Source organism: Mustela nivalis (genome assembly GCF_964662115.1).
Source record: "Mustela nivalis genome assembly, chromosome: 10".
Taxonomy (NCBI): Eukaryota; Metazoa; Chordata; class Mammalia; order Carnivora; family Mustelidae; genus Mustela; species Mustela nivalis.
Genome location: NC_139029.1, coordinates 41180761 through 41202009, shown reverse-complemented (window position 1 = coordinate 41202009; position 21249 = coordinate 41180761). Strand labels below are relative to the sequence as shown.

Here is a 21249-nt window from a genome sequence, read left to right as displayed (position 1 = left end):
GGTTTCACTGAGGTGTGTTTCCCCCTTGCAGAAGCTGAGGTGGCATTTCACAGAGAATCAGAAATTGCAGAAGAGGAAGACTCAGGGGTGAGATGGGGAAGGAGCAGCCTAGTGGCCTGTTCGCAGTTCATGCACATTGTAGTGTCAAGCCCTGGACAACTTGGAGCATGGCGAGGGAGGGGTTCCTCCGCCTGGGGCCATCTCCTGCCCTAGGAAGCTGTGCCTCTCAGAGCCCTGCCAGGGGACTGCCATCCAGTGCCTGTGCATTTCCGGTCATGTCTGCTTGTGGGCGGATGTTTGATCACATCGTGTATCGGGCTAGCATCTGCCTCCTGTGGCTCTCCCGGGGTCCTTGCTGTGCCTCTGTGTCCTCTGGTCTGCTGACAGGCAGAGGTCAGCCACGGGCAGGCCTCTGTGCCCCCAGCTTGGCCCAGGCCCGCACCCCAGGGCCGGACATGCTGGCTGAGGCCTGCTTCACACATCAGAGACTCTAAAAACTGGCCTAGTGGCCTGTTCGCAGTTCATTCCTTTATCGATCATTTATTAAGTGTCTGCTGTGTGCCAGGCACTGCGGAGTGCTGGAGATGTCTTGGCAAAGCAAGCAGAGAGCTCCCAGTGGCGCTCACTTTGCACTGAGAGCCTCAGGGGAGACAACTCCAGAGCAGCGATGCTGATTCTTCCCACACAGAGCCATTTTCCTTTGAGAATGTGGACGTCCTGTGGCCTTCAGGAATATCAGGGAGACTTCTGACATACGGGAGTGTGTTAGTCTGCACACACTGGCTTGACAAAATACCACAGCCCAGGGGGCTCAAACAGCAGAAATGTCTTTTCTCCCAGTTCTAGAGGCTGGGAGTCCGAGAGCATGGTGTCCCCAGGTTTGGTCTCTCCTTAGGCCTCCCTCCTTGGCCTACACGAGGCCGCCTTCCTGTGGTGTGCGTGGCCTTTCTGCTATTTGCGCGCTCTTCACCTTAGAAAGACACCCATCGTACTGGATGAGGACCTCCCCCTCACAGCCTCGATTAACCTTCCTTACTTCCCACAAGTCCCCGTCTCCAAAAGACCATCACACTACAGGTTAGGACTTCAACATACAAATTTTGGAGGGAGACAATTCAGTATATAACAAAGAGCAAACGTCTTTTAGACTTTGAGCTGTCCGTTGTTCAGTGACAGTCCAATGCATTTGTCTGCTTGATTATTCCCGGAGGCTCCCCGAGCAGCCTCTGGTTCCCCAAGGGACATTCTTTCTATCTCAGGGCAAAAGCTATGCTAGCCTAGGGAAAGCTAAAGCAAGTGGGTTGCTTGCTTTTATTTTTTTATTTTTTATTTTATTTTTTCTTAATTTTAATTTTTTAATATAAATTCAGGTTAGTTAATATATTCTGTATTGTTAGTTTCAGAGGTAGAATTTAATGATTCATCAGTTGCAAGCAACATGCAGTGCTCATATTTTAAGTGCCCTCCTTAATCCCCATCACCCAGGTACTCTACCCCCTCAGTTTTTTTTTTCCTAGAGTTTTTTTTTCCTAGAGTCTCTTATGGTTTGCTTTCCTCTCTGTTTTTATCTTATTTTATTTTCCCTTCTCTTCCCCTACATCCATTTCTTTTGTTTCTTAAATGCCACATATGAGTTAAATCATATGGTATTTATCTTTCTCTGGTTAACTTATTTCACTTAGCATAATACCCTCTAGTTCTATCCACATCATTGCTAATGGCAAGATTTCATTTTTTGGATGGCTGAGTAATATTCCATTGTATATATAGACCACATCTTCTTTATGCATTTGTCTATTGATGGATATCTGGGCGCTTTCTGCACTTGGGCTATTGTGGACATTGCTGCTGTAAACATTGGGGTGCACGTGCCCTTCAGATCATTATATTTGTATCCTTCGGAAAAATACCTAAATTGTGCAGTCGCTGGGTCATAGGGTAGCTCTGTTTTTCTTTTTTTGTACAGATCAGAAATGTTTGTCATTTTGAGTGTCATTTTGACAATTTAGAGCCTAAGAGAACCTGTACCTAGAACCCATATCTAGAACCCCACACCAGGATCATTCTGATCTGTGGCCATTTCTCCTGCTGATCAGGCACTGTCACACACTGTCATTCTCCTGAAGCAAAACAAGGCTCCACACCTGTCCCATACCCGTCAGACCCTGTCCCTTCTCATCTCCTTGCTGCCTCCCCCCTCCTGATGTCTAGACCCCTGATCCACAGCCTGGGTTCCTAAAGGCCTCTGTGCTTCCTTCCCAGCTTTGTAATACAAATAAAAATTGCTCCCACTTTGCAAGGATTTGCTGCTTGTGCCCATCTCTCATTTAATCATCACCCCTAATAAGTGACAATCCTGGAGTGCTCGCTCTGTGCCACACAGGAGGCCAAGCACTCTTCATGTAATTACCTTACTCAACTCCCATCTGCCAGAGGGTGGGGAGACTGAGGCAGAGAGGCCACAAAACTAGCCCGACATCACCCAGCAAATGGCAAGAGTTTCAAGGAACTTCAGCAATACCCTGATTTTGTCATTTCTCTGCTAAAAATGACTACCCACCACCACTGTGGTCAGTAGAATGTATTATTACATGCGGTGTGAGGCCTACTTCTATTACTGACTTTCTGAGTGACCTTGGACAAAATGCTGACCCTTTCTAGGCCTTATCTCCTTACCTGTAAGATGAGGATAGAAACACAGAGTGCACAGGCCCCCAGTAGTATGGGAAGGCAGTCTGTGATCTGGCTGGCCTCCTTGACTTTGGGCCCAGTGGGCTTCACACATTCACATCTTCGGGCCTTAGCCTACAGAACGCCCCCACCAATTTGGTCTCTTACGTTTGTCAGAACTCTGTCCACCCCTCAGCAGAGTTGAAGTGTTCCCATGAGAGCTTGTTCTCCATCTTCCCCATGAGAAGGGAAGTTTCTCAAGGGCAGGGACCTGGTTTGTGAACCGTCTCGTGTCCCCAGCATCACCCAGCACAGAGGGCAAAGCCTGCAGAGGGACCTCTCTGGCCCTCCGCCCAGGCCACAGTGGGTGCACAGACCCCGTGAGATCTGAAATCACCCTCCCATCCCCTTGAGCCTCTGTTGGAGGAACACTAGTTTTCCCAAGCTCAGCAGCTCCCTTCAGGGTCTGGGTGACAGACAGAAGAACATCGGAGTCCTTGATACTCAGAACGTTGAGGCTGCCAGGAAACCCAACAGTCATCAAGTTCCATCATTTTGCAGGGGAGGAAGCTGGGGACCCTGGCAGGACAGTGCTGTGGGAAAATCGCACACTGCTGATTCAGACCCATCGAGGTTCACATTCCTGCTCTAACGCTCCCTGCCTCTGAGGAGTTGGCCAAGTGGCTTCAGTTTTCCTAAGTATAAACCAGATGGTGGGCTCTCCCCTGAAGAATTTGGTTATGCATTCAGCAGATAGCATGCATCGCTGATCTGCGGTGGTGCTGCATGGGATGGCCCTCGGGAAAGCGCCCAGTGTGCGGGGCTGCTCAGAGCCAGATTGCTCTGTCCAGGGACCCTCGCCCACAGTGTCCAGACATGTGACAGGAGTCACCTGGGGAGCCCTGGGCTCAGCCGCAGGGCAGGGCAGGAACCGCTGCTGGCCTGCCAGGGACAGAGGAATGGAGAGGGCAGGCAGGGGACCCCCTCAGCAGACCAAAGCCTGAGTTGCCTTCGCCCCCCAACCCCTGCTGCCATAGGAGGTTTCATTGTTGTATTCGGGTAATTCAGTCACAAGTGCAATGGCTGTTCTCTGCTGCTGTGGTTCAGCCTAATGCTACCTCTGCCAGGCCCAGGATGATGACCACGCCAGGAACAGCTGTGCTTTTATTTATTTATCTTTTAAGCTTCACGAAGTCAAGCTTTCTATCAGATCCTTCCTATCAGATCTTCCTATCAGGTCCTTAAGCTTCTCAGAGCTTTCTGGTGGCAGCGATGGCCCAGCATCCCCAGGCCCAGGGAAGGGGGCTGTGCTTTAGCTGTCCACCCTGGAGTCCATGCTCCTTCTGCTTCCTCCCAGGGGCCGCGCTCTGGAAAGGGAAGAGAGGCCTTTGCTGGCTGAGACAGAGAACTGGTCAAGTGCAGCTGAGAAACAGGAGGACCCTTTTCACAAGCCTTTATCTGGGGAGCACTTCCTGTCTCCCCTGGAGAAATACACAGCCCCAGGAGAAGGGGAGCCTGGCTTCCGGCCTAAGCCCCGTCACCAGCTTGCTGCTTGGAACTGTGGGCAAACCTTGCGCCCTCTTGGCTCCTTTCCTGTCTCTGCAGTCATGGGGTTGGAGCCCATGCTCTCTGAGGGCCACTGGGTTCTGCCTAACCCTTCCTTCCTCTCTCCATCCCTCCTGCCTGCTCCAGCTCCAGGGGGCCAGAGAGGAAGGCTGGGCTGCAGGGCCGCATGGAAAGCAGGGACAGGTGATGATCCCACAGCCCCTCTGCAGAGAGTTCCAAAACACTGGCAGTGATCTGGCAGTAATGAAAGTAGCACCCACCATGCTATCATCTCTCCAGAGGGTTGTCACAGCATCTGCCATCCCTCTTGATCCTGGCAGCCACCCTCTGAGGCAGTGAAGGCTAGTCCTTGTTTCACAGGGGAGGACACTGAGGTGCAGACAGGCCCAAGGACACAAGGGGTGTCCTCTTCAGACTTTGAACACGTAAGCAGTCTTCCTGTTCTTCCCAGCCAGCCAAGGGACTACTTTGTCCTTCTGATGTGTCTTCCCGCATTTATGTGTCCTTATGTGGGGAGGGTCTTCTCTCGGAACACGTGTAGCACATGGGTGATGAAGACAGCATCACACCATCGTCACTGTCCAGTGATGATGAATCGTTCAGTGTCGGGATGAGAAGTGAGACCCAGAGTGCCTTGCCCAGCTTGGTGCAGTAGGGAGTGGCTGAACCTGGCCTCAGACCCCAGTCCCTGGCCTCGCTGGTGTGGCCCTCCCAGCTCCCAGCCTCCCTCAGAGTTGTGTTTCGTGCAGTCAGTGTCTGGGCTTGAAATCACCCCCACCAGGCTTTTCCTCAGTCATTCTTGGGATGCCCCTCGTCACCATGACTTGGGTTTCAGACCCCAGTCCACTGACGTTCACTGTGGAAAAGACACATTGCTTGGGGCAAAATGTCATAGAATTCACATTTCTAGAAATTAAGAAAGACTATAAAAGTTAAGATCAAAGGGACAAGTAGGTAGAATTTAAAACAAACTGGCCCTGGATGTCCCTCCAAATGCCAGAACTCACTAGAAGGTCATGGAGAAGTCAGGGCAGACCCTAAGGAGGCCTCAGCAACAGGACAGGATGGCATCTGGGACTGGAGAGGGAAAAAGGATGACACGGGTCTCTTTCCTGGCATCCTCTTCAGACCCCTTGCCTTTCTTGAATCTCTCCCCAGCCCTATCCTATCTCTCTCTCTCTCTCTCTCTCTCCCCCCTCCCCGTTGTCCTCCATATTCTTCCCTGCTCACCAGATCTCCAGCCCCTGGCTTCTCCCTCCCTCTGTTTCTAGCCCTCTGTCTCCACCCCTGCCCTGGGCTTCCCATCCCTTGGTCCCCTGTCATTCCCCCTACCCTAGGGCCTCCCCACTGTGGAGTGGCTCCCCCCATGGCCTCTCTGCTCCCTGTTTTCCAGGTCACCCAGACCTCAGGCCACGTATGTGAATGGTGGTCTTCCACAGCACATCAAGCAGGAGTCCTTGCCCGACTACCAGGCCATGACAGAAACTCGCGCACCGCTGTCCGCTCACTGCCGGGCCCCGCCAGCCACTGGCCTGCACACAGACCTGGACCTGCCGGGCCGGGGCCTCACTAACCCCGTGCCTTCCTGCTACCTTCTGGGCAGCGAACCCAGCTCCGGCCTGGGCCCTCCACCTGAGGCTCATCTCCCTGAGGGCAGCGTAAAGCGGTGCTGCCTCCTGGGCCTGCCCCCCGCCTCCCCTGCCTCTTCCTCACCCTGTGCCTCATCCGAGGTCACCTCCATCATCCGCTCTTCCCAGACATCTCTGGTCACCTGCGTCAACGGACTCAGGAGCCCCCCGCTGCCAGGAGACCTGGGGGGGCCTCCCAAACGGGCCCGACCTGGCCCGGTGACAGTGGAGAGCCAGGAGGGCAGTGTGCAGCTTGAAGCCTGCCGGAAGGCGGCCTTCCTGAAGCAGGAGCCTGCGGACGAGTTCTCAGATCTCTTTGGGCTGCCTCCCCAGCAGGGCCTGCCTCCCCCGTACCCTGCATCTCAGTTGCCACCAGGTTCGGGCCTCGGAGGTCTGGGGCTGGGGCTGGTGGGTAGGGGGGTGGCCGGCCGGCAGGCGTGCCGGTGGGTGGACTGCTGTGCAGCCTACGAGCAGCAGGAGGAGCTGGTGCGGCACATCGAGAAGAGCCACATTGACCAGCGCAAGGGCGAGGACTTCACCTGCTTCTGGGCGGGCTGTGTGCGCCGCTACAAGCCCTTCAACGCCCGCTACAAACTGCTTATCCACATGAGGGTGCACTCGGGGGAGAAGCCCAACAAGTGCATGGTGAGTTCCCATGGCTGCCGGCCAGCCCTGACCCCACTGTGTAGATTAGCCTCCACTTGGCCTTAGGGATGGCCTGTGGGGGGGGGGGGCGGGCTTCAGGCCAGGGGTGGGGTCTGGCTGCAATGCCCTGTGGTGGTCAAGGGGAAGACTGATGCTGGTGATGGGACCACTGGTAAAGATAGCCCTCCCGGCTGTTTCGGTTCCTCTGCTCACCATGTGTCCTACCCCCTCCCCCACCCCTGTGGCATACCACGTGATCAAACACACTTGTTCATGGGGCGACAACATGCGCTCTGAGGTCAGAGCAGGCCCGGACATCCTTGCCTATTGCATGCAGATGCTCACTGTCTCACCCACCAGTGGTCAGGTGAGTCATGGGACACGTGCTTTCCTTTAGCACTGGGGCCTTGTTAGGCAGCATTCCCTGGGGTGCTCTCTGGATCTTGGAGCAGTCCCTAGGCATGGCTTACTCCAAGGAGTGCCCCATCCTCACAGGTACCCAGCTTGGGAGCCGTGGGCCCCTTGGACAGGTTTGGGGTAAGGCCAGGTTAACCTGTAAGGATCCAGCAGTGCCCAGGCTGGGTTTGAGCCTGAGGTTTCCAGGAACACACACACAGACACACATACACACACACACACACACACATGCTGTGGACACCTAGACTCCAGCCCCTCTGACACACAGACACACACACACACACACACACACACACACACACTGTGGACACCTAGGCTCCAGCCCCTCTGACACACAGACACACACACACTGTGGACACCTAGGCTCCAGCCCCTCTGACACACACACAGACATACACACACACATGCTGTGGACACCTAGGCTCCAGCTCCTCTGACTGGTCATTTCTGTATTGTGCTTTTGGGGTGGTGGAAATCCATATCAGAGTCTTTGTCCCTGATATCCTCAGGCGAGCTGCTGCGCCCATCCCCAAGGCCCAGCTCTCCCCCTTGGAGAGGCACCTGCCCATGAATGGAAGGGCCGGAGGAGCTGCCCAGGCTCCCACGGCCCAGCTCCAGCTTCTCAGCCACTGGGGCACTGGGGAGGCAAAGGAGGAATTGGTGTGTCTGGTCTAGTCTACAAGGCTGGGGTCCAGCCAACGCTGAGTTCTCACACACTCACACCTTGTCCCTGATGCTGGACCCTGCTTCCTGAAGTGTTCCTTCTGGGAACTGGTGCACTTCTGTCCCTCCTCCAGGCCCAGGGCAGTATCTGTAGCAGCGAGGGGGGAGGCAGGAAGCTTCAGCGGCTGGCAGCATAAACTCCGCCCTCCCAGAACGAGGTGGTCACCCTTGTGGTCCCATCTGCTTGTGGAGCTGTGGTCTGGGCAGGCAACTGGGCTGGATCTTGAGGAGGAGAAGGTCACCTTCTAGACAAGTGGGGGGTTGTCAACAGCCTCTGCCAAAGGACAGGAATAGGAGGGAGCCTGTGGTTTGTGTGTTGATTTTGTGGGGAGAGGCTGAACTGGGAAGGCTGAGAATTTGACTTTATCATGTGTCTTGGGGTTGAGGGGGTGCTGGAAAGAGGTGGTGACCGGGCCGGTGCTGGGGATGCCCCGTTTGTCTGGGGTGTTGTGACATGTGGCTTGCTGAAAGACATGCCCTTGCCTGGAAGATGCCCAACAGACTTCCAGAAGACAGAGGGCCCCCTCTCCCCCTGAGACTCCAGAGCAGAGAGCCACCAAGCCACAGTACTTCATGTCTCCTTTCCCATGGGGGATCCTACTGGTGTCTGCAGGGGACTGGTGTGGAGGTCCAAGCTCTGGTACCGTGTGGTCAGTGGTCTTCGATCTCCAGGGCCTCCTGTGTGTGGAATTACAGCTTGCAGTAGTGCCCATGTGGACCGCAGGGACTTTGGTGATAAGCTAGCCTTCTCTGCCTGTTTTCTGGGAAACAGAGGCCTGGTGAGCAGGACAGAGAGGCCCAGTCTAACCAGTGCAGATCTCTCTCTATGGTTCCTTCTTCTGGGCCTGCCAGGATCTCACCTGATTCAGCAGACTCCACAGAACATTGGCTTACACCTGGTTTGTGCCTGGCTCTGGGGACACAGACCTGGACTTTCCAAGGTCTTCGCTGGCAGGCACCCATGGTCAGCAAGGGGTGAGAGGTGGGTGTGGGCAGGTTCTGCCTGGAGTATGTATAGGCCCAGGGACAGGAGACCCAGGAGGGCTTCACAGAGGAGGTGATGTTCAAGCCATGTCTGTATTTACCCACAGTTGCATTTAATCTTTATAGAAGTCCTGTAAAACCAAGGTTTTACAGATGAAGAAACAAGGGTTCAGTGGAGTCCAGCCAGCCTTCTATGTACTACTATGAGAACACTTTAACTTGCCTCCCAAGGGGTTCAGGCTTATGGTGATAATAGTAGCAAGCAGCTTCTCAGTGTTGACTATGTGTAGGAGCCATTCTTTCATGGGGATGTGGGGGAGAGAGAATATTAAGCAGGTTCTGTGCCCAGCCTGGAGTCCGATGAGGGGCTTAATCTCACCATCCGGAGATCATGACCTGAACCAAAAGCAAGAGTTGGATGCTTAACCGGCTGAGCCCCCCCCAGGTGCCCCGGGAACCATTCATTCTAAGCGGTAACTCCGTGTTGTCCTTGTAACAACTCTATGGGGTCGATACTATCAACCCCATTTTACAGATGAGGAAACTAAGGCTCAGATTGCATAATTTGCCCCAGGTCACATAGCTAGTGAGGGGCAAATAATAACAACAACAGTAATAGAGGCTAATTATCATCATAGTAATAATAGGAACAGCAATGGAAGTAACTTGCCCAAGGTCGTCTAGCTAGGAACCATAAGAGTGAAATATGAGCCCACATCTTCCTAAACTGTAATGCTTTTGTTTGCATAGATGGTCCCGTTAACACGGTTCTCTGGGTCCTCGGCCCAGCCCCGAGGGTGCCGTCATCTGGAGTAGGGGCAGAGACCTCCTCTGAGCTCCTCCCCGTCCCCCATGGGGGCGCACCCCCTTCCTGCCCTGCTGGCTCAGTGGGTGACCCCGGGGAAGGGGCAGGCCCCAGCCCGCACCCAAATAAATAGAATCTCCTTTCCCTGTAAAATTATTAATTTCTCATGACAGGCCTCTGCTACCATGTGCTGTAATAGACAAAGGAATTTTGGACCCGGATCCTCTGGAGAACAGGAAATAGATGAGACACTTTGATTGAAGAGTAAATGGCCCACTAAAATAGCAGTTAATCCTTTTATTATCTTTCCAGCAGCCGTGTGCACGGTTCTTTCATGAGGTAAGCCTTCCCCGCCCCGTCCAACTGTAACACTCCAGCCCGGCAGCTGGTTTCCATTTAGCCCACCGAGCCTCCGCTCACGCACCAGGCGGCCTGGGGAGGCATGGCGAGGAGCCGGCTGCCCCCTGCCCAGGTTCTCCATGCTTGAGGCGGCCCAGGATCGGCCTCGGCTCGCGGGGGCCCCCGGGCTCGACCGCGCCGTCCGTCCCCCCGCTCTGCCCTCGCCGCGGCCCGTCCACGCCATCCAGAGGAAGCTCCCTAATCTCTTTGCAATATCCTGTTATGTTTCTTATGTTGTCCGAGTTGTCTTAGCCTTATTAAATGTGGGGTTTCATCTGAATTAGGGTAGCGAGGATACGTCCAAGCCAAATACCGCCGCGACGCCTCCAAGACGTTAACTTTGAAAAGATTAATTTCTTGCTTTCTTAGGTTGGCTCTCCCAGACGGTTGGAATTCTGATTGTCTGAGACTGCAGAAATTAGCAGGCTCGGTAGTTTGCTTTTCTGTACATCAAGAAAAAGAGAGGCAGGGTGAAAAAGGAAAACATTTCATAACCTTGGGTTTTGGAAAACAACAGTAATAACAGCAACGGTCCCTGCCTTTGTGAAGAGCTTTCCTGAAACTGGGAGCGCAGGGTGGGAAGTGTGTGTGTAGACAGGTGATGAAAAGCCCAGGCCTGGAGTCAAACCAACCCTGGTCTCCACCTGGGCCTGCCATCTAGCAGCTGCATGACCTCAGACAGGTGACTTAGCCTTTCTGAACCATAGCACACTCGGTTGTAAAGTGGGACGATGATAGTACCCACCTTCTAAGGGTTGCAGTCATGAGGGCTTATGTATTTTATTTTATTTTATTTTTTAAGATTTTATCTATTGGACAGAGAGAGAGATGGCGAGAGAGAGAACACAAGCAGGGGCAGAGGGAGAGGGAGAAGCAGGCTTCCCGCTGAGCAGGGAGCCTGATGTGGGGCTGCGTCCCAGGACCCTGGGATCATGACCTGAGCCAAAGGCAAACACTTAATGACTGAGCCACCCAGGTGTCCCAACATTAGGGTTTAAAGAGAGAACTTAGGGTGGTGCATCCCCCATCAGCACTGTCACATCAGCTGGTAGTTGAGGGGAGCACAGTTGTCACTCACCTTGCCAGTGACCTTGTCAGTTGTCAGTCAGCAATGCAGACCACCTGCTCTGTGCCAAACCGTGTCTGCTCAGGGTGACTCGTGCTAGAAGGGGGAACTAGGGCAGAGGCCTAGGGGGGAGGCTCTGGTCCTTGCCCTCACAGGCCTGGGAACCTCGAGACAGGGCTTACATCGTGCCTGCCTTCCTCTGGTAGCTTCACTTGCAATGACCACCCCATCCTTTATGCTCCTCTCCCCTGTTTGCCAGTCTGTCCCCAGTGCCATGGGACAGGGAAATATATCCCACCGAAAGCTGAGCATAACTGATTGGCCATAATCAGCCAAGGAACTCAGAACACCAGCCACCTGGCTGGGCCTCCCCAGCTCCCAGAGGGCCAGCCCAGGCCAAATCTACTCTCATCTCCTATAATCCTGGGGCTTCTGGCTCTCTCTTTATGCTTTATCTTGGTCCCCCAACTCTTGAGAAATAAATAGCCTGGGTGCTGGGAAGGGTGGGGGAGGCAGAAGGTGCTCCTCTTTGTTGAGACTCAGGAGTCTGATACCTGGCCCAGTGCCAGCCATGTCCCAGTCCATCTTCAAAAACACTCTGGTCAAAACTCTGAGGCCCAGAGAGGCCAGATCAGATCCCAAGGTCATGCAGTCTGCCAAGTAGCAGGGCACAGCTACCCATCAGATTTGCATACCTGTTCTGCCAGGCTGTCAGAGAGAAACTTGACTGGGGGTCTGAGATCCTATCTTACGGAAAGTCCTCAGGGAGAAGAGCCCAGATCTAGTCTGAGGCATGTGATGTACACCATGAATCACCATTCCCATTTTTTAGCAGAGACTGATGTTGACAGATGAAATGTTTTACTCTGAGTCTCCTGGCTCAGCTGCCTGGACCATTCCTCAGCCACACGGCCTTCTCCCACCTGCCTTTGCTCAGCATCTTCCTTAGTAGAGTCGAGTCCTTGGTGCTTCTCAAACCACGTTGGTGGGGGGGGGGCATCCTTGGGCATCTTCTCCTTCCCCACTCCGTGTCCTGAGGCTAGCCTTGCAGGTTGGTCATGTTTCTGGGGCAGCAGACACCCCTGACTCATGTCAGCATCTCCCAACTCATTCTTGTGAATTTTTCTAGAGTCCAAAATGTGTGTGCAGGTGGGGCTCCCTGTCCGTCTTCATCATGTACAGAGCAGAGACAGGGAAGACAGACCCTGAGAGGACAGGGAAGGGTGCAGGATCCCACAGCAAACGGGGCAGCTTCAGTGGACAGGAAGACACCAGAAGGGGCTGATAACCCAAGGCTGGGAAAGGTTAGACTGTGGGGAATTTACCTCAGACGAGGGAGAGTCCTCCCCAGAAACACTTGCTTCATGTGAAGGACTGGTGCCCCTGTGTATTGGGCCTCACACTGTGCTGGGGGTCCTGAGACAAAGATGAGGTGATGTGAGACTTCGAGCTCCGTAGGAAGGACACTAGCTACCCTTGAGTCTTACGTTGTTATTGCTGGTTGAGGGAGGGAGGGGAGCCAAGAGCTGAGGATTTGAGGTCTGGCTGCAGTACCTTGTCCAAGTCAGGCAAGGAGATTAGAACATTTTTGGGTCTTTTTCAGCTTGCACAGAGCTCTGCACATGTGCTCCTCAGAGTGGAAGAATAATTCCTGGAGACCATAATCGTTATCCTCACTTTACAAAGGGGGAAGGGTGCTCCAGTTCAGGCCCAAGTTCAGTCCTTAAGTGCATCATAGGGTCAAATTTGAAACCAGGTCTCAGCCCAACTCCAGAGATGATATGTTAACCATGACCCTAAGCCGCCTCCCAGGCAGAAAACCATCAGTCTGCTTATAATATCAAGAAAGTATCGCAATTTGAAACTCATTTCAGTAAGCTGTTACTGAGCACCTCCGAGGTGCCAGGCCTGCCCTGGTGGACCATGGGGTCACAGAAGGGAATTAAAGCCAGCTTTTGGCCTGGAGGAGCCCTCATTAAGCAGAGAAACTGATAGATGTTTGCATTTAACGGTTTTCCCATACTAGCCGCCCATGACCTTGAGAGCCTGTGGCAAGTCCCCTGCCCTGCAGATAGGATGTCTTGTGCTGTCTTGGAGGAGGAGGAGGAGGAGAGGGCACTTGTGGGATGAGAGGCAAGATATTTCACCTTCTTTACAATAAATGAGTCACCTGAAAATGAGATTCCTTTCTGGAGGATGGGTTTCCAGGGGGATAAAACGTTACAAAATGGAGCGTGTTTTCAAACCACTGCCCTTGAAGCTCCTGCTATGAAGGAGCCCAGAGAGGTCAAACCGGTCCAACCAGCTTGGGTGCCCACCGAGTTTACCCACTTTGGAAATGGGGCTCAGCTGAGCCTCACCTCCTGGTTCTAAGATGGGAAGGGTCTGCGTAGGAGAAGTCTCCTGGGCAAAGGCAACTTTTAAGTTGGCATGCAGATATGTCCTTTCTAACAATCCCAACTGGGGTCCCTCCTAGGATCAGTCAGTTCTTGTGTCTGCTTGCTATCAGATGAGGAAACCGAAGCCCAGAGAGGGTGCATCCGTGGCCCAGTGTCAGCCAGCAAGTTAAAGGAAGCCTCTGAGGCTTCCTCTGCTCCCAAACTCCTACAGAGTCTGCATATTTCGGTTCCTTTCACTCATTTAGGCTTTGGCTTTTGCTGGTCCCTCTGTCTGGAACGCCTTTCCCCGCCCATCATTCACAACCCAACCCAATGTCCTCTCCCTCACTCGCCCTGTTTCCATGCCTCCTGCTCTCCCCACACATGTTGCCCCATATGTAATAGTGTTTCCTGGTGTGGCCAAGTGTCTTGGGGACCGCATGCCCTTTGATGTCTGGCCCAGTCTTGGAGGCTGAGGAGCTAAGCCCGCTCTCTGGTGCAGAAGTTCTGGCCTAGTGGTGATCTGACCTTCCCACTCCAAGGCTGCATAAGTTCCCTGTGAAGTCACAAGATTGGCAGGGCCTTAAAGATGGGCGTGTCCACCCTCTCATCTGGTGCTTCAAGTTTTTCTGCAGGAAAGCCTGAACTTGAAACCTCCCTGTCAGCCTGTGATCGTGTGTGAGTAACTTGACTTCTGTAAGGCCCGGGTTCTTACCTTGTGTAGTGGAGGCAACAGGACAGTCGAGAAGCTTCCGTGACATGCCATGTAAGAGGAGATTACACAGTGGCTGACTTACAGTAAATGCACAGCAAATGGTTCTGTTTGGGGCAGTTTGCATTAGGGAAAAAGAAAAAGGAGAATCTGAAATAGATAGTTGTGCAGTCATGAACATCCCCAAAGGAACAGAGAAGGCTGATGTAAGTCCCAGCTTGGTTATGGACTGGCTCTGTGACCTTGGACAGGTCACCTCACAGTTCTGAGCCTGTTTCCTGAGTTGGGAAATGGGAGAATGTCTAGCACTCTGTGTTCAGTGGGGGCCCAAGGGATACACTGTCTTTTCCCCTCTTGAACTCCAGGTTCCAGCTCCATGGAGCTTGGCTTCACAGAGCTTGGCTTAAACTGGGATGCCTTTCTCTTTCCTCTGGTTTTTAAAAAAATCAGACTCAGGGACTTCATAAGGAGAGACTTCCTGGAAGCTCTGGCCTCACAATGAGATCGGAGCCCTGTACAGAGGGAGGAAGTGAGGCCCCAGATGGAAATAACCTGCCTAGAGGAAAAGGAGAGGACCTGGGTGCAGTAGGAGGGGAGGCTCACTAGCTCTGCAACCTCAGGCCGTCACTTCCCTTCCCAGGCTCCACGGTTCAGTCTGTAAAATGACGGCTGTGATGCTCACCCCAAAAGAGTCTCTGTGTTGGGTGGAGGGGCCATGCTCTGCAAACCTCACGGTGCCTGCGGGGGGAAGCCAGCTGTTCCTGGCTCCCAGTCCAGTGCGCCTGCTCACAACTGGGCCTTGGAGGACACGGACACCCTCGCAGCCATTCTCCTGCCATCAGGCATGTAGTGGAGAAGCCGCATGCTCCCCAAACATAATCCCTAGCCTGCAGTGCTCCCTTGCCCCTCCATAGCCCACCCTCCCCATTGGCACCTACCCCCCTCCCCACCATCCCATCCCCTTCCCCACCCCCACCCCTATTTCATCTTCATCACTGCGTACCCCCTTCTGTCTTATTTAAATTCTGAGTCAGGAATCCAGGAGCCAAGAGGGACACCTGACCAGCCCTCAGACCTCAAACAAGTCACATGGCCTCTGGAAGCCTCAGCTTTCTACGTGTATAAAGGGGAGACAGTTGTGAGATTAAATGAGATCATGAATGTGGAGCGCTTACCTCATGCCTGGCAAATACTTGGCACTTGAAAACAGGAGTCCTTGTTCTTGTTCTTCTTCTTCTTTTTCTTTTCTTTTCTTTTCCTTTTTTTTTTTTTTTTTTTGGTGAGTCATCAAATCCAAGGTCTAGTATCCTAGCAGCACCAAACCTGAGGGTATGGGGAGGCACCACTGGCCGAATTCTGTGAACTCAGTCCTGCTTTATGGAATATGAAAAAAATTAAGGATAAAAAAAAGCACAGCCGTCTGAATTGAATTTAAAATAATAAAAGGGGGGAAAGCTTTTTAATTTAATGTAAATGGAATTGAAATGATTCTCTTCTTAGAATGAGAACGTCAGATAAAATCAAAAGTGACTCTAAGAAAGTGTCCAGACCATATTTTCTGAGAGGAGCATCCTGGAAGAGATAACCTTCATGACTGAGCATTAATAGGGTCCTGTCTCCACTGGATGGCAGCAGGGTTAGCTGAGCGGACTTTGCGTACCTCCCTGGGATGGCTGCAGCAACAGAGCTCAGCATCCTGTCCCCCTCTGTTCAGTGGGTGATGGTCACATGACTCCTGTGGTCTCAGTCACCTTGGATACTCGAAGAGCCAGGATGCCCTGAGTCCACTCCCTTGGGAGAGAGCCTGGTGCTCATCCAAATTGCCTCTCCCTTCACCCCTGCCAACTTTTCAACAGCTTTATTGGCACCTACGCTGTGCCAGGTTTGATGCTAGAAGCACAAGATGCCGTGCCAAGTGAGGAATGGTCTGGCAGCAAGGGAATTAACAGAGAAGAGGGAGAAGGCTTCCCCCAGGGTGTCAGGAGAGCTGAGCTTTGAAGGGTGAGGAAGAGCTTTCCAGGTGGAGATCGTGAGGAAAGGCTCTTTGCGGAAGAAGAATAAACCTTGGGAAAGTTTCGAGATGTGACAGTTTTGACCCTTGTGGGAAGCAGAGCTGTTTTCTATATTTGGAATGAGTGTGTTACCTCCATGTGGCCAGGAGCAGAAATGGTGCTTGGAATCAGACCATAAAGGGCCTCCAAGTTCAGTATAAGGAGCTTGGACTCTACCCTGAGTGGTGGAAGGGTTCTGAGCAGGAGAAGGACGCAGTGACTGTTAACGTGGAGAACACTGGGTATGTGGCATATGTAGTCGTCAGGGGTGGGTGGGGGGTGGGGGGAGTGACAGCGGGCAGATGAGGACACAGAGGCCCAGGAAGGAGCCTTCATCCCCAGGTCCACCAGAGCCACCCCCCAGCCAGGGCCTGGGTGCCACAGGCTGGGCCAGGCCAGCCCAGCCCAGCCCAGGGAGCCGTACTGGGTTACCATGTCTGCAAGGTTGGGTAACCAAGCTTAACCCCCTTTGGAAACGGCGTCCAGCACATTTACCAGTGGGAAACGGGAAAGGCATTTCCCATAATGTGGCTCTGTAAAGTTTGCACAACTGTTCTTTGTTTTCTGTCCGTCCCTACAATAAATCTTCTCCACTGCCAGGACAGGGCCTCCATGGTCTGCAAGTGATTAGGGCACGGACTGGTGCCTGGCTGCCTCCTCCCGATGCATTCTTCTGACGTGGGGAGTGATAAAATGGGAGCCCATCACGGGGACTCTGTGGCTTTGCAGGTGGCCATTTCCAAATAGCCAGGAAGTGGGCATCCGGAAGAGCGAGGCCTGCACCTGCCCTCCACACGCCCCCCGGACCCCCGGATGAGTCTGCCACACCAGGGGCACAAGCCCGAGAGGGCAGGTGAGCATGGTAGTACTGGGCGGTGTGTGTCTTGCAGATGGGACAGTGGGACTGGGGTCTCCACAGGACTGCATTTCAGGGGACAATACCCAGAAGTCTTTGCTGGGCCTGGAGCAAGGTCAGCACCCAGGGAGCGTCCATTCAACTGATGAACCATCCATGGCCTCTCTGTTTTACTGGAGAAGAAACGTGTAGGGTTTTGGAGCTGAAAGTAACATTTGTACCTCCCTGAAGCCTGGGCAGGGCCCTGGGAGGCAGAGTTTTGATGGGTGGTCCCTGTGCTGGGGGAGGGCACAGGGCAGTGGCAGGACCCCTGTTTTACAGTGAGGTCCCTGAAATCCAGAGCTTGTGCTGGCTGGGCAGGTGTCCCTTCTGGGACTCCACCTCATGTCCTTGGCTCCCTGCTCCGTGATCTTCCCACTGCACACGGTCGCCTTTGTACCCCCGTTTAACCGTGAGTCTCTGCTTCCCAGAATCTACTGAACCCAAGTTTTAGGAATCATTTTGACCTACGGGGTCATTTCTGACCAGGTTTAGCCGCCAGTGTCTACGGTAGCAATTAGGAGACAAGAGAGTTGGCTCCGGGAAGAAAACGGAGTCTGCCGGGCTTCGGATAGTTCCTCCAGATCCTCCTCCCCTCCCACCCCCTACTTCCTGCCCCCATTCCTTCTCCCCAGACATGCAGGACAAGAAGAGGGGTTCCTTGAGGCCATAAATCTGAATGCTTATTTGTGCTTTTACTGTTTTCCTATGGGGAAGCAGGCCCCTAGAGAGGACTTGGCTCCCTGAAGATCACAGAGCAAAGGAAGGGAAGTCCAGCTTCCTGGCCTCCCAGCCCAGGCCCTTCCCACTTGTTGAGGACCTACTAGGTGCTAGGCCCCATGCTGAGGGCTTGGACACAGGCCTGTGTGGTGTTTGCGCCGAGGAAGAATCTTCCAGAAAATATCCTCTGCTGCAGCTCCCAAGCCTTGCAACACCCTTCGATAGATGGGGATCTGAGGACCCACTAGAGGTCACCTGGCAGGGGATGGCTTGCGGCCTGTGCAGCCCACGTGTTTCCGCATGGCTGTCCCTCCTGACAGGGTCTGGTTCAGGAAGCGCTGCACAGCTGGCTCCAGGGAGACTCTAACCAGCAGTGGGTTTCAAGCCTCACACCTCTGCGTGCATTGGAAAAGCACAATGATTGATCACTGTAGGCTTGAGGCCCTGAGAAGCCTGGCTTGTGCAGAAGCCCACAGGCATTCACTTCCCCTGCCTGCCTCTGCCCTCATTTTCTTCATGTACACAGAGCCACCTGGCCTCAGGATCTCAATTTTTTCATCTGTATGATGAGGATTTGACTCAGTTCAAAGCTCTCAGGACTCAGGACCCTGACTGAGGCAGTAAACGGAGAGACAGAGTGGCCCAGGGGTTCAGAGCTCGGGTCCCTCCCCAGCTCTGCATTCAAACTGCCTTGTGGTTCTGGGGAAATCGCCAGACCCTGTTGGGCCCTCAGTTTCCTGAGCGGAAAAATGGAAGGTCTGGACTCCAGGAATCCTACAATCTTTGAACGCAAGACTTTGAGACCGCCATCTTTATCTTTCTGCATTCCTGGCAGGGCCCCAGGGAGGAGGAAGGAGATGGAGGACAAGGAGGGGGCAGGTGTGGGGCCTCTGATGAGCCCTTTGGTCTCAGCTTCTTCCACTTCCTTCTCTGTTGCTCCACTCCAGCCCCCTGGCTCTTGGCTGGTCCCACCAACATGCTAAGTTCATTCCCACCTCGGGCTCGTTGCTTGACTCTTCCCCCTCTGCCCCGCATGCTCTTGTCCCAGGCCAACTTCCGTCCACGTGGGCCTCTGCTCCCGTGTGCTGCTGCGGCTGGTCATGAATTCAGTCTCCATGGGTTCTGTTTTTATGACCATGGGCCCGGAACTGGAGCAAGAGAACAATTTTGAATTAATTGGTGACCAAGATGCATGACAGCCATGAAGGCAACAAGGGTAAACATTAAATTACCCAAAAACAGCTACCTTAAAGTGTGAGGAAGGAAGCAAAGTAGTATTTGTTAGGAGTGTGCTCTCCTCCACATACTGGATTAAGCCCTTTGTTCATGTTTTCTCGGTGAATTTTTGATGTTGGCATTATTGCCCCTTTTAGGGATGAGCAGACCGAGGCTCAGACAAGTGTTGGGATACCAAACCCTGGCCTCCTTCCACTGTTCCAGGATACTCCCTGTGTCCATGTGATTTTCTGAAATTGAGGGTGAGCTGATTACTCCTTGTTTTCATTGAGCTAGCCCCAGAAGACCCCTGAAGAGGAAACTTAATTGGTTACTGTGTCTCCTTGAAAGTAATCACATGGAATCTGGGCTTTTCATAGATTTGGAGCTGATCCTTCCAGGTCTCTGTACTGGGTGGTGGGAAAGGGTTGGTGTATCAGGAATTAGCACCATAAGCCTGGTCCTCATGTCCCACTTTTCTGTCTTCTGTGTGCAGGAAGATAGCTGACCTCACAGTTTAGGGGGGACATGCAGGTGTCAGAGGAAGGGAGAGGTTTGGGAGCAGCTGTCCGAATAGAGCTCCAGCCCTGAGAAAGGGTCAGGATGGAAGGGCTCTGTGGCTCATGATGGCATACTCTGGGGCAGAAGAGAAAATGTGGGGAAGTCCTGTAACCAGTAAGAGTTGGAGTTGAGACTTGAATCCAAGTAAGCCTGCAGGTATAACCGCTCCTTAGGAAGATCTAGACCCTGCCCTCAAGGCTCCTGGAATCTAGGTTTCATATCCAAGATCTTGCCTAATCCCTTATTTGCCATGACCTAGGCTGGGCAAGTTATTTCCTTGTTCTTATCTCAGTTTCCTTATCCATTTGGTGGGAATGATAATCCTGCCTTGTCTGGGTGGAATTGCTTATGGCTCTTCACCCCACATCATCCTCACAACTTGATGTCTTGGGAGCATTGTCCCATCTTCACAGTGAGGACCCTCAGGCCTTGACAGACAGGGGGGCCAGCAGAGTGTCCCACAGCAGGCCCACCGTCATACCCAGGGTCACACAGAGAGTCACACAGTGGGCCAGCAAGCCTGCCTAGGGTCACATAGTGGGTCAACAGCCATACCCAGAGTCACACAGTGGGTTAGCAGCCATGGCCAGGGTCATATAGCAGGTCAGCAGTCCTACCCAGAGTCATACAGTGGGTCAGCAGCCCTGCCCAGCATCACACAGTAGGTCAGCAGTCCTGCCAGAGTCACACAGTAGGTCAGTAGTATGACCCTACCCAGAGTCATACATTGGGTTGGCAGTTATACCCAGAGTCACACAGTGGGTCAGCAGCTCTACTCAGAGTCATGCAACAGGTCAGCAGCCATGCCCAGGGTCACACAGTGGGTCAGCAGCTATACTCAGGGTTGCACAATGGGTCAGCAGCTGTGCCCAGGGTTGCACAGTGAGTCAGCAGCCGTGCCCAGGGCATGATGTTTCCCTGCCACCCCTCTTCTTTGAGTCTGTCAGCTGTTGTGCAAGGTGATGTTGGTGTTTCTCAGGCCAGCACTGCCGCGGCTGCCCCCGCAGTGAGCACAGCCCAGGGGCTGGGGGAAGACGAGGTGTGGTCCTGAGGACTGAGGAACAGAGGGTCTGCCGCCTGCAGTCAACACCTCTGTCAGGAAGTTCTCGGCTCGTGCCTTCAAAGCGTCAGTCTTTAATTGTCTCCACATTGTGAACCCAGGAAGGTTTGTCCTGACAACTGGTTGGTGAAATCAACCAGGAGATCCCCCTCCCACAGCCTTTCAAGAGCTGTCTGAGGTGGTTCTGAAGGGTATAAATTAGATTCACCTGGCAAGGCCCCACTTCCCCATGGAATATTCCTGAAAATGCTCCCACTGGATTCTGTCAGAGAAGCACGGATGAGGCCTGGGCCCCCAGGAAGCTGGGCAAGTGAGAAGTAGGAGCTTCCTGTACTCACTGGTGAGGTGGTGAAGTGAACGGGGGCCTTGTCATGGCGTTTGCTGAAGTGCTAGCACTTCTGGCTTCAGCTTCTTCCTCCATAAAAATACTAAAAATTACATTTTATGACAGCACTGGCATGAGGACACATTCATATTATGTATTAAAATATTTTCTTTGACCTAGAAGCCCCTTTTTTTCTTCCGATTTTAAATTAAAGCATTTTCATGAGTCCCTGAAAGTACTGTGGACTCCAGCCATTGTGCCTACATGGCTGGTGGGTAAGTCAGCCCAGAAGCCGAGCCTGCAGAGGCTGCAAGGGCTTGAAATTCAGTCCATGCCTTACCTCATCCCTTCCTTTCTCTGAGCTTCCGTTTCATCCTCTGTGAAGAGGATTGGGCACAGGAAACACCAGAAAATCCTGTTGTGATGTTC

General features: G+C 53.2%; 1 protein-coding gene across 5 annotated transcripts in view; it reads left to right on the top strand.

The window, feature by feature from the left end:
* GLIS1 (GLIS family zinc finger 1) overlaps positions 1–21249 on the top strand; it is a 214280-nt gene that overhangs the window by 128935 nt on the left and 64096 nt on the right. For all 5 annotated transcript variants that reach the window (XR_014299982.1, XM_082688507.1, XM_082688508.1 and 2 more), the window contains one exon: positions 5630–6509. Coding sequence is in view for 4 of the 5 variants with exons in the window: in XM_082688507.1 (XP_082544633.1) it covers positions 5630–6509 (880 nt within the window). In the remaining variant the exon portion in view is untranslated. The remainder of the gene's footprint in view (positions 1–5629; positions 6510–21249) is intronic.